Source organism: Camelus ferus, chromosome 1 (assembly GCF_009834535.1).
Source record: "Camelus ferus isolate YT-003-E chromosome 1, BCGSAC_Cfer_1.0, whole genome shotgun sequence".
Classification (NCBI taxonomy): domain Eukaryota; kingdom Metazoa; phylum Chordata; class Mammalia; order Artiodactyla; family Camelidae; genus Camelus; species Camelus ferus.
In genome coordinates, this window is record NC_045696.1 from 50,068,255 (window position 1) to 50,080,940 (window position 12,686).

The window sequence follows — 12,686 nt, forward strand, 5'->3', positions numbered from 1 at the left end:
TATAGTGGCCTTAAAAAACATTTCAGACCAAGTGAACTTAGTAGATCTATACAGAACATTCCATCCGAAGCAGCAGAATACATATTCTTTTCAAGTGCATATGGAACATTCTCCAGGATAGATCACGTGCTAATTCATAGAAGAATTCAAGTAGCAGTAAGTGTAAGAAGATTGAAATCACATGAAGCATCTTTTCTAACCCTGAGGCTATTAAACTAAAAACCAACTCTAAGAAAAAAATTGCATAAAACACAAACACATGGAGGCTAAACAATATGCTACTAAATAGCCAACGAATCATTAAATCACAAAGAAGAAATTTTAAAAAACATCTGGAGACAAATGAAAACACAATAATACAAAATATATGGGACACAGCCAAAGCTTTCTGAGAGGGGAGTTCAAATGATATGAGTGTACCTCAGGGAACAAGAAAAATCTCAAATAACAATCTGATCTTACACTTAATGGAACTAGAAAATTAAGAACAAACAAGACCTAAAGTTAATAGAGGGAAAGAAGTCATAAAGATCAGAGCAGAAATACATGAAATAGACTTAAAAAATAGAAAAGATCAATGAAACTCATTGCTGGTTCTTTGAAAAGATAAACAAAATTGATAAACCTTTAGTCAGACACATCAAGAAAAGAGAAGTGTTCCAAATAAATAAAATTGGAAATGAAAGAGAAGTTATGACTGACACCACAGAAATACAAAGAATCATAAGAGACTACTATGAGCAACTATATGCCAATAAAATGGACAACCTAGAAGAAATGGAGAAATTTCAGAAATGTGCACTTTCCTAAGACTAAACCAGGAAGAAATAGAAAATGTGAATAGACCAATTACCAGTACGGAAATCAAATCAGTAACTTAAAAACTCCCAACAAACAAAAGACCAGGACCAGATAAATCACAGGTGAATTCTATCAAACAGTTAGAGAAGAGTTAACTCTTATCCTCCCCAAATTTTTTTCAAAAAATGCAGAATACGGTTTGTTTCTGAACTCATTTATGAGGACAGCATCACCTGGATACCTAAACCAGATAAATATATCACACAAAAAGGAAAATTATAGGCCAATATCACTGGTGAGCATAAATGCAACTTTCCTCAACAAAATATTAGCAAACTAAATTAAACAATATTTAAAAAGAATCATGCACCATGATCAAATAGGATTGATCCCAGGAATGTAAAGATGGTACAATACCTACAATTCAACCAGTGTGATACACCACAATAACAAACTGAGGAATAAAAACCATATTATGATCGCAACAGATGAAGAAATAGCTTTTGATAAAATTCAACATCCATTTATGATAAAAACTCTTCAGAAAGTAGGTATAGAAGGAACTAACCTCAGCATAATAAAAGCCATATATGGTAAGTCCACAGCTAGGCATGCACTCTGCCACTGAGCTGTACCTTCACCCTTCTTCCAAAGAATTTTTAAAGTAATATTTATTTTCCATGATGGCAGGAAATTTTTTCCCCTCTTTGGTTCACTCATCTGTATCCCAAGTCTCTATCTTTTGTGTTTTCATCTTATTCATACGTGTCATAGTTACTAATAGGGCATTTTTTTCCATTTAATTTTTTACCTTTATATGTCATTTTGGTAATATTTTTCTATTTTCTCCTGTGCTGTCTTTCATTAGGTTAAATATTCTTTTTCTAGTTTGAGTCATACATTATGCTATTCTTTTGATGCTTTGCCCTAACTTACTAAGAATAATACTTATATTTATTTTTTAATGTCTATTTCTTAAGCATATACATCTTGGCATAATTCTCACCTACTTCTCATAATCTTATTACCTAAACCCTTATGTCCTTCCATGTAGGTTTGAATTTTTGTATTATTTTATTATAGATACATGATTTGGGGGAATCTTGCTTTTTTAGGCAGTTACAAATTTTGATAAGTTATATGTCCTTTCTGCATATCTTTCTATGTAGCATCCTCCTGGGTTCATTTTTCTTTTTTCCAGAATGCTTTTTTCAAAAGTGTTTTCAAGGAGAGTCCTGATATAATACATTTTCTGAGGTTTATATGCTTAACAAAATCTTTTTTCATCCTGTCATTTTGTAATATTTTGCTCTTAAAATTTAGGACAGAGTCTTCCAGTAGTTTTAAAAAATTGAAGTCCCACAAAATATCATCTACACAATTGGGAAAGAAAAGAATAGAGAAAGATTAAAAATGAAGAGGAAGAGATAAAACAAAAAATAATCTAACAGAATGATGTACACATGTTTAGGAAAAGCCATGTATAAAAATGTTTATAGCACCACTATTAAAAATAATCCCCAAATGGAAAACACACAAATGTCTAGTAACAGTAAAGTAGTAAATAAATGTGGTGTTTACAGAATGGGATAGTATACAGCAGTGAGAATGAATGACTCACAGCGACATGCAAAATCATGGATGAATTTTTCAAATCTACTGTTGAGTGAAAGAACCCAGATACAAGTGAGGACATACTCCATGACGTCATTTATATCAAGTTCACTAACAGGCAGGCCTATTTCATGATGCTAAGAGTAAGAGAGCAGTGGGTGGTGGCAGAGGCAGTAGTGCAGGAAGAGTGAGCAAAGAGGGTGGAACCGGCTCTGTGGGGCTGGGAACCGTCAGGGTTTTATCTGCTCACAGCTATGCAAGCATGTTTACTCTATGGCAATTCAAACTGTGTACTCATGAGGTATGCACTTTCCTCTATGAATAACACAATCAAAAGTGAAAAGTATTTTTTAAAATATACCTTTGTAGCAATATTTATAAAAGGCAAAGTGGAAGTCAAAGCTGATTTTCTTTAATATTTTGAAAATTAGCTCATTGCATCCAGCACTGCCTTGTGACAAAGTCACTTTGTTTCTTTTCTTCAGTGTCTCTACTTTTCATTTTTGAAGCTTTAAGAATTTTCTCTTCGATTTCCTTACTTTGATCTTCTTCATTTCATTATAATATGTCCTTAAGTTGGCTTTCTCTTATAAATGCCTGTTTGCCACTCTGTGAATCTTTTGGTCCTTTCAATGTGTACTTTATGTTAATGTTTTTCTGAAAAAAAAAAATCAGTCATTTTTTATTTACAGCCCTGGGATTTACAGCCCCATGAATCCTTAAGTAAAGGCTCTGTTCCAGCACCTTGTCAGAGGGGTGCTGGTGGGCAAACAGGAAAGGCTTTAGGAATTGAGCACTTCATTGATCTGTTTGTCTTTGTTTATTTTTTAAGAGCCAAGAACTCTGGAACTTGTTAAAATAAGAAGAATCCTCAGCATCAACGCAAGTGTTAGAAAATGCCTCACAGAAAAGAAATCCAGTCACACTGGTGAAAGAGCGACGTTGACGGCTTAAAGATACAATTTGGTTCTGGATAAAAATAAATATACATTTGTTTTTTGTAAAGTGCTTCTTGGTTAGATTCGGCTTCAAAATATTTGCATTTTTCAGAGGTGGTAACTGGGGAAACTGTAACACTGCTCAAAAATCATTTCCTACATGCCTGCTCCACAGCGCAGACTGCCATTCCTCCCAGCGCGAATGCCGTGAAACGCTTCACGTCCTCCGATCTCGCCCTGTATCCTTTCTCTCTGTAAGATGAAAATGGGAAAAGTGTATATTTTTTTCAAACACTTTCTCCGTTTCCCCAGTTGCCATCTCTGAAAAATTCGAACTGCTTGAAGATAGAAAAAAGATGAGCATGTTTTTAAAAGGCATTTAATTGCCTAGCACTAACCTACCTGGCCTCGGCTCCTTTGTGTGTGTGATGTGTGTAAGTGTGTGTATGTGTGTGTGCAGGGGAAAGTAAGGGGGCGGGGCAGGGGGAGGAGTGAGGGGCGGGGAATCACTGCGATTGCGGGGGGCTTCCTAGTGGCGAGGACCTTCCTCCAGCACCCCGGGTCTGGCGTGAGATCCCTCCGGACCTCCAGCTGAAGCCCGCCAGCGCGCGCGGCCGGGAGCGAGGATGGAGAGGCTGGTGAGCCGGGCCAGGCGAGGGAAAGAGGGCTCGGGGTGGGCGGTGTCGCGCCGGCGGCCCTGGGGCGGTGGCGGGCTGAGAGCGCCAGGCTGCGGCCCTCCTCAGGCTGGTCCGGAGCTGGGATTTTTGCTAGCGCTTTCCTCTCAGCGCTTATCCTTGCAGAGAAGCTGATTTTGCCTTCTAGCTGATGGTTTACAGGCCGTTCTGGCCATCCGGTTCTCTGTCTCAACGTGCTAGAGAAAGGATGCCGCCGGGCGGTGGCTCCGCAGGCGCTTCTCCGAAGACCATTGACATCCCTGGAGGGGAACTGGGCCTGGGGGTCGCGCGCTGGTGGCAGGGATAGAGGGTGCTGTATTGGCTCCGTTTAGGCCCTGAAAGCTGGGGTGGGGTTGTGAATTTCGGGATTACTGTCCCTGGGAGAGCTCGCTCCCTCCATGACGCTCCAGCCTCTTTCTCCATCCTCTGCGCCTTTGCCTTGGGAAGCCATAAACGATCGGCTACATCAGGGTTAAAACCCAGGCTATGAGAGACAGACATTTTGTTTATTCAGGATCTGTATACATGACAAAATGAAGGAGAGGGTTTTCATTTACACTGGTATAATTTTAGAAAACAATAAAAATTAAAATCCAAATACAGGTAATGCCTCAGGGTATATTTTTTTTCATATATAGTTTATTGGCAAGACCCCACAGCCGGTTATTTCAATGTCTTTCTTAACAAAGGCCTTCAAGTGATGTTTACCATGTGCTAGATGCTCTTAACCTTCATAACTATCCTTCAGAGGAGGAATTATTACCCTGTTTCACAAAGAAACAGGTAGAAAATGTCTCCAAGTCCATGTGACTGTGTAATATATGTCAGGGTCAGGATTTGGACCTAGAAGCTTTCAGGGAACGAGGTACGTATAGGGACAATGGAGCTGCCAGGCAGGCAGCTATCAGGTAAGAGCCAGGGCTCTGTAAACCCTGGCCCTCTTGTGAAGGGTTATTAAATGAACTTATCCATTTCCATTTCTGTATAATTTGATTAACCACGTAACACATGTTGGCATTTACCATATCTTAGGCACTGTATTAAATTCTCAGTGTAACCCAATGAGATAACAGCAACATTGATCTAGTACTTATTTCTATCAGTCACTGTTCCAAGAGCTTTACATATATGACCTCATTTAGTCTTTTTAACAGAAAGAAGGTTGGGAATATTTTTTCTGCATCTCAGAAATGTAAAATGATCTGTCCCAGCTTACACATCTAGTCTTTGTGCTTGCCTGAACTCAAGTCAGCCAGAGGAAATATGTATATATTTAATAGCAGGCCTTTCCTTCTAATTCCCTTTGCCTCAGTCACTGTGCTTCTGTTTCTTGACCACTGCTGGCTCCCAGTTCACATATCTTGTGTTTTGGCTTTCTCGCCTATCTTAAACCTCAGATTTTTCACGCTGAGAGACAAACTATTCTGCATTCCTCATCACAGCCTTTGCTAAAGCCTGGATTTCAATGTGGCATGATGGTTTAAAAAAAATTGATATGGGATTAGAATGCCAGAGAAAATGTTTTAGTTTCAGAAGCCAAAGTTGTTAAATAGCGAGAGCCTAAATATTTGAGTTTTAAAAGCCTAAATGCTGAAAGACCAAGGATAAACGTTCATCCAAGAAGGAGTTGATGGGAAGAATACAAGGTGATGGAGGTGGCAGCTTTTCTGACCCTAGGCTGGGGGAGCAAAGAGGGACTGACTAGTGTCTATGCTAAGACACCAGTTTGTGTCCTGAAAAGGATGCTTTGTGCCTGGTCCCCAGGAATGGGGAATTCAGGAGGATGGTAATAGAACTTGGTTGAAATTCAAGGGCAGAAAGCATCTGTGCCTTGCTTTCCTGTGTTTTCTGTTTCACTGTTCCCTTGCCGTGATGCCAAGGCCTCCCATTGCTAGGGACCACCATGATGAGAGACACGCTGCTGCTTTTCTGCCACAAAACCAAAGGTTTCCAAGTGGTTAAACTGTAGCTGCAACATTCCCTGACATAGCGATCAGATCAAAGCTTCCTTAGCCTTGTCCTCATCCAAATGCCCATTTCTGTCCTTTGCTTTCTGTCTTCAGGTGTTCAGGAGGCTCTTCTGTCATCTGTTCTCCTGCAAACTGATCTGGTTCTTGTCAGCTCTGATACTATGCGAGGCACAAGGTAAAGATACTCCATTGCCCTGCTTGGAATCCAGGAAACACAATTTCTAGAGTGGAGCCATTTGGCCACTATTGTTTGTGCTGTGCTGTTTCGTCTGTCTGCGTGGATTATTTCAACGTGTGATTCGTTTGGAAGAGTGGGAGTGGTTCTTTCTACTTTCCCCGTTTTTGTTATCAAAGACTTTGATATTTAGAAACTGTTTTCATAGACAAAACAGATGTAAAAATTCTTTCTAAATTAAGATTAATTTTTCATCTATCAAGTTGAATAATGATTAAAATAGTAATGCTCTATGTTTGTAAAGAATTGGGAATACTTGGGGGAGTATGAGTGAATAGGGCCTTTTTGGAAGGTAATTTAGCAATAAGCCTTAAAATTGGGCGTGTCCCTCTTTTACAGAAAAATATTAAAAATAATGAAATAGGGAGGTTACATAGGTTCACATAGTCTATTGCCTAAACCATACACCTGCACTGCCCACTTACCTGCTGAGTTTCCTACTTGTGTTAGACCTTTCTCCGTGATTCCATAAGACACCACCCCTCACCTTGCTGCTGGCCCGTTTGGTTTTTTTTTTATTGAAATATAGTCAGTTACAATGTGTCGATTTCTGGTGTACCCCATAATGCCCCAGGCATGCATATACATACGTATATTCCTTTTCATTAAAGGTTGTCACAGGATGTTGACTGTAGTTCCCTGTGCTACACAGAAGGAAGTGCTGCTGGGCTTTTATCTCCTCCTGTGTGCTGTTGCTCTCCATCAGCCTTCACGGGGTGGGAAGGGGTAGCGTCACACCATCTGCAGCACAGGATTTACGACTGGGGGACTCTAAATGGAATTTCATACAAGCAGCAAAGAATTGTAAACTTTCCACTAAATTATTTCTTCCATAGTCAAAGAGGAAAATCGCCCAAGGTGTTAAAACTCTAGCTTTGATACCCTTTTCTCCTCTCCATTCTAAAAGCAGCAATTTCTTCACATCTCTGCTCTGCAACATCTCAACCAATGTTTAGGAAACGCCGGTCCTAACAACGGATGTTGCCCTGGAACTTTGCACATCCACTGAGAGTACCCCTCACTAAAACCAGACTTACACGACACCCGGGGGTCCTGATTTGTACGTGTCGCTGTGCCCATCTGTTCATTCCTGATGTTCAGGGTTGTTGAGAGGATGTTGTTGGGCTGCCTCCTTTTTCCCTGATTACTCTAGCCATTTTATCTGTATCATTAGTGTTAGAAAAAACAGATTTTGGTGTTTTTGATTAAGTCTACATTTTGTGTACCATTTTATTAATTTACACTTTTAACTTTATTAACTAACTCCTTTTATTATTTTTTGGTGGGTGGGAATTTTGGATATGTGTGTGTACTCATTTTTCAATCTTTCTTGTTTCTTAATAAATTAAGTTAGGATTAAATATTTCCCTCTGAGAACTGCTTTATCAGTTTCTACAGATTTTAATATAGGATATTCTCATTGTCATTCATAGTAACTCATAGTTCTTGCTATGATTTCTGGTATAATTAAAGAGTGAAAAGAATTATGTAAATTTATAATGTTATTGCACTATGGACAGTGTTCAAGGTCATTTTTTGTGCACTAAATTCAGTTTTGGGATATGTTCCACGTGTTGCTTGAAAAGACTGTTTTCTTTTGGGTAAAATTTATAAATACATGCTATTATACACATACATATATAACAATTTGTATATATATGTTTGTTTTTCAAATCTTCTATATCCTTATATTTGATCTTACTGCTTTTCTTTTTTAATATATAGAAGTGAAAATCTGAGAGAACTATGAAAAACTCTCCCATTATGATTGTAGATTTATATATTTTTCTTTGTAGTTCTATTAGTTTTTATATATTTCAGTTGTGTTTGTAGGTGCATGAAGGTTCATGATTAATATATCTTATTTTATATTCCTCCTTTTATCATTTTGAAAACTACATTTTTGTCCCTTACAGTGTTTTTGACTTCTGGTCTCCCTTTTTTTTTCCCTTTTAAAAGTCCTACTGGACTGATACTGAAATAGTGCAGTCTTTCAATTTCTCTCTAATACCTTTTATATCTTTATCCCTTTGTGCTACTTTCTGAGAGAATTCCATGACCTAATCTTCCTACTTACTAATTTACTCTTCAGTGATAACCACTCTGCTAAGTCAGCCAATCTGTTAAGATTTTATATTTCTCATTTCTACATCTCCAGTTTCTACTATTTACAATGCTGCTTCCTTTTCGCACTTAAGATACCACATTTATTCATGTCAAAGTGTTTTTTGATATATGGTATCTTTATTCATCTGGTATGAGTTCTTGGGTTTGTAAAGTTTATTACTCTTCTATCATTCTGTTAGCTTTCTCGAATGTTTGGCTTTTTGTTATTATATTGAGATTTCCCATTGAGTCATCTATCATATCAACATGAATAGCCAGTATTGGAGAGAGAAGGAATTACTGCCATACCTTATATTCTGCACTGCATTCAGTAAAAATGGGAGAATGTGTAGATTGTCATTCGGTTGTCAAAGCTCTCTGGTACAGTCAGCCTCCTGGAGCATTGTCCTGTATATCTCTCTGTCTTATGTTCCTGCCTTCACCACTGCTTCCTGAAGGCAGCCATCACTATTGCTGCCCGTTCCTTTGCAGAGTGTGTGCAGGGAATGGTTAAGGCCTATATACCTTCTTCACGTAAACTAATCACTCTGCCTATTGCCCATTGACCCTTTCTCATTCCTAGCTTATACCTCTCAAGTAAACACACTTGGTGATGTTTCTGTCCTATCTGGCAGTTGCCATCTTCAACCTCACTTCACCTACTTTTCGGCTTATAAGGATTCTTCATGCAATTTCTGGTCACCGGGAATTCGCTTTCCTGTTTTTCTACTCTTAAAGACTGAACAAATATATTTGAACTTATATTTCTTTAGCAGCATCAGGAATGTAGGTAAATGTTTTCTCTTTCTTTGCATTTTTTTAACTTTCCTAAATTTGACTTTAAGCATGTGTTTTTTTTAAATCAGAAAATGTATATTTGTGTATGTATTAAAATTTAAAGTATAATGTTCTTTTATGATTCCATGGTGAAAGTGGTGACCCAGGATGTAAGAGAGCCGCTGAACACACCTGCCTCTTTAAGCTGCTCTCTGCAAAATCCCCAGGAAGTCTTGATTGTGACATGGCAAAAAATCAAGGCTGTAAGCCCGGAAAACATGATCACCTTCAGCGAGAACCATGGGGTTGTAGTCCAGCCTGCCTATAAGGACAAGATAAACATCACCCAACTGGGACTCATGAACTCAACCATTACCTTCTGGAATACCACCTTGGAGGATGAGGGGTGTTACAAGTGCCTCTTCAATACCTTTGGTTCTGGGAAGATCTCAGGAGTAGCCTGCCTCACCCTCTCTGGTGAGAATCTCTGAATACATTGTCTTTAGCTAGAAATGTTACTCTCAAGAATGTCTGGAACATAGTGGTAGTGCCTAGTTTTTCAGGATCCTAATCCCAGAGGCTCATGGGAGAACACTTGGCTTCCACGTCTACTGTAATTGTGGTTATGGTTATTTGGAGAGTTCACGGTTACATGATATATTGAATCTCTGGCTAGAGTTATCTTTGCCCTAAAGAATCCTGTTGTCAACAAGAGTAAATTAAGGACCATAATGAGGACAAGTTCTTCGTAAGCAGTTACATGGTTCAGACCTGGCTTTGCCATTAGCAATCACGTGCCCCTACAAGGGTCCTGTCTACTCTCTGTACCACAGTTTATTTATCTGCACTGTAAGTGTGAAATAGATCATCTCTTGGGTCTCTAACAGCTTTAATATTTTTAGATCTAAGGACAAAGCTAGATTGGGCTCACCTGGAGCTGGTTATGGGCGTCCCTCTCATTTTGTTTCAGGCTCACTTTCTCAGGACTGATAAGGGGATATGAGGCTTTTCATACCTGATGCCTACTGGGGATTTAACTGAATAATAAGCATTCTTTTAAAATCCAAAAGGCTTAGCTTGACAAGGTTCCTTTCCTCTTAACTGATGCTTAGCTGAGATCAAGAATTGAGAGGTAGAAATAAGGGGTAACATTGGAGCATGGCACACTTGTTGATGGTCTTCGAAGGGAAGAGAAACAGGCAGGGTTATCAGGAATGTTAAAGTGAGAGTTTGAGCACAGTAAGAATACTGAACAGAGGATAGGAGGAAACTCAGTAAATAGGAATGCAAACAGAAGGACGACACCGAATATTTTGCTTATAGTGAGTCCTCTCTGCAGGATCTTGCATCAGGCTTTCTTGTTGATTTCCACTTCTTTCATCCTCTCTGTCCCCTTCTGTCTCTCTCCCCACCTCCAATCCCCCCTCCCTCTTCCCTTTCCTTTTATTCCTTTGCCCCCTTTTTTCTTCTCTCCCTCCCTTCCTCTCTCTCCTTTCCTTCCATCTTCCTTTCCTTCCTTTCTTCTTCCTGTCTCCTTTTTCTTCCTTTCCTTCTTGTGTCGTAATTTTATCATTTCTGTTTCTTTTTCTTTTCTTTCTCTTCTTTGCTCATCTTTCTCTTTCTTCCATTCCCCCTTCTTTACTCTTACTTTTCATTATATTTTTTTGCTTGAAAAGCAGATGCCTCTGAGTCTTCTAGCTGGTAATCCTGTAGTTCTTTTCCACACTGACCCTTTCCAGCCACACCTTATAGCTTTCATCTAAGTCATTCTTTGATATACTAGAGAGCCCTGCCAGCCAATCTGGCCATGCCACCATACTCGTCTTCCTTCATTTTATCTCACTTCCTCCAGGGCTCACTGATGTTAGTAATGTGGACATTCTGGACAGAGCCACATTCCTATAGGGCCCATTTCCTCCAGCCTACTGCCACCCACCCACTCCTTGACCCTCTAAGTCAGACAGATTTTTATTTAGCACTATCCTTTAATCATCTTGTGGGCTCCAAAGCCAACCACAGAAAGGCAAGTTTGCATTTCCCCAGCAGAGATAAGCTGTATATTACAAGGAAAATGAACTCATTAGTCAAGGGACTTTTGAAAGGGAATGGGGTACAGCTGACCTAAAAATAATCTTCTTTTTTCATAAGCTAGTTAATTTTCTCTTAACTCCAGAAGGTGATCTCCAAGGTCCTTACAACTGTCATTCTGTGATTTTTTTTCTGACTATTGGCTGTGAATTCCTAAGTTACATTTTGTATAGATATTTCAAACTGGGGCTTTCCAAGTCTGCTCCATACATGTCATTCACTAGCCCAGTTCCAAGCAGAAGAAGGCCATCTCTAAGTGGCAGCCCCTCTATAGGCTCTCTGTTCTGAAACTGCCCTGGTGCTTCTGAGAAGTGCAGGCTACATGGATAGAGGTGCTGACTGGTGGTCATTGTCAAACTCTTTGAAGGGGATACCTAGAAGAAGGCGGAGATGTTGCGTTGCTCAAGGAAAAGAGAAAAGCATACTGAGGCTCGGGGAGGGGGAGGGTACCCTCTGTCCGTGCAGCTTAATCTCCTAGAGACAAACTACACAGAGGATCTTTCTTGTCACAGGGTTGTACTAGGTCAGTCTCTATCCTGCAGGTCAGAGAATTAGATACAGAAGGAACTGAGAAGGCCCCAGTTTGGATCGGAGGTGCCACCTTATGTTTCTAGCCCCCACTGTCTTTCTGTAAAGATCTTTCTTTCATCTCTGGGGAGAGTGTGGGCCTCTGACTAGATGTTTAACTGATGGCAGGTCTTTTTTTTTTTTTTTTTGTCCCAGTACAGCCCACAGTTTTCCTTCACTACAAATTCTCTGAAGACCACCTAAATATCACTTGCTCTGCCAATGCTCGCCCAGCCCCTGTGATCTCCTGGAAGGTCTCTGGGTCGGGGATTGAGAACAGTACTGAGATTCTCTCACACCCCAATGGGACAACATCTGTCACCAGCATCCTCCAGGTCAAAGACCCCAAGAGTCAGGTGGGGAAGGAGGTGATCTGCCAGGTGCTGTACCTGGGGACTGTGACCAACTACAGGGAAACGGTGAACAAAGGTAAGAGAGAGTGGGCCGAGATGGCGGTGGTCACATCTGCAGACACACGCGTGGAAGGCGCTGAATGCTCTGCAGAGCCTCTCAGCCTCTTAGCAAAGGAGCTGATAAGAGACAGAATGGGGTAAGTAGGCAAAGAAAAACTGAGTCGAGGAAGCCAATGATGCTGGTTTTACTTTGGCGAGTGTGGGATGCTGCCCACTTACCAAATGTTTTTGCTGAGATCCAGCTGCTGATTGTGTCCTCTGTGCCACCTACTGAGCATTTGTTATGCCAGAAATGTGACAGAGAGAGCTTCTAGTCCACTAGGGAATGCAGAGGAGGGGCTGGGCAGTTGAAAAACTGCATGTCACATGCTTCAGTAAGAAAGCTGTGCTACACCTTGGGAGGACCTAGGGTGGGAAGCAGGGGCATCAGCTTAGTCTGGAGGGATCAGGGTGTCTTCCTGGAGGAAGCGACATCTGTGATGAAACCCCTGCATAGTCTACAC

General features: G+C 40.2%; 2 protein-coding genes across 15 annotated transcripts in view; both read left to right on the forward strand.

The window, feature by feature from the left end:
* The window catches only part of LOC106731230 (OX-2 membrane glycoprotein-like), a 31,233-nt gene extending 27,813 nt beyond the window's left edge, over positions 1–3,420 (forward strand). For both annotated transcript variants that reach the window (XR_004319624.1, XM_032479129.1), the window contains exon 6: positions 3,248–3,420. The gene's annotated coding sequence lies outside the window, so the exon portion shown is untranslated. The remainder of the gene's footprint in view (positions 1–3,247) is intronic.
* Positions 3,421–3,835: 415 nt separating this feature from the next.
* Positions 3,836–12,686, forward strand: part of LOC102506680 (OX-2 membrane glycoprotein) — a 97,233-nt gene continuing 88,382 nt past the window's right edge. For 5 of the 13 annotated variants that reach the window (XR_004319611.1, XR_004319612.1, XM_032479088.1 and 2 more), the window contains exons 1-4: positions 3,837–3,991; positions 6,091–6,172; positions 9,272–9,592; positions 11,927–12,320. Coding sequence is in view for 10 of the 13 variants with exons in the window: in XM_032479088.1 (XP_032334979.1) it covers positions 3,980–3,991; positions 6,091–6,172; positions 9,272–9,592; positions 11,927–12,320 (809 nt within the window). In the remaining 3 variants the exon portion in view is untranslated. Of the gene's footprint in view, positions 3,992–4,733; positions 4,893–6,090; positions 6,173–9,271; positions 9,593–11,926; positions 12,321–12,686 lie in introns of those variants that run through there. The other 8 variants (XR_004319623.1, XM_032479112.1, XM_032479117.1 and 5 more) reach the window with 4 other exon arrangements.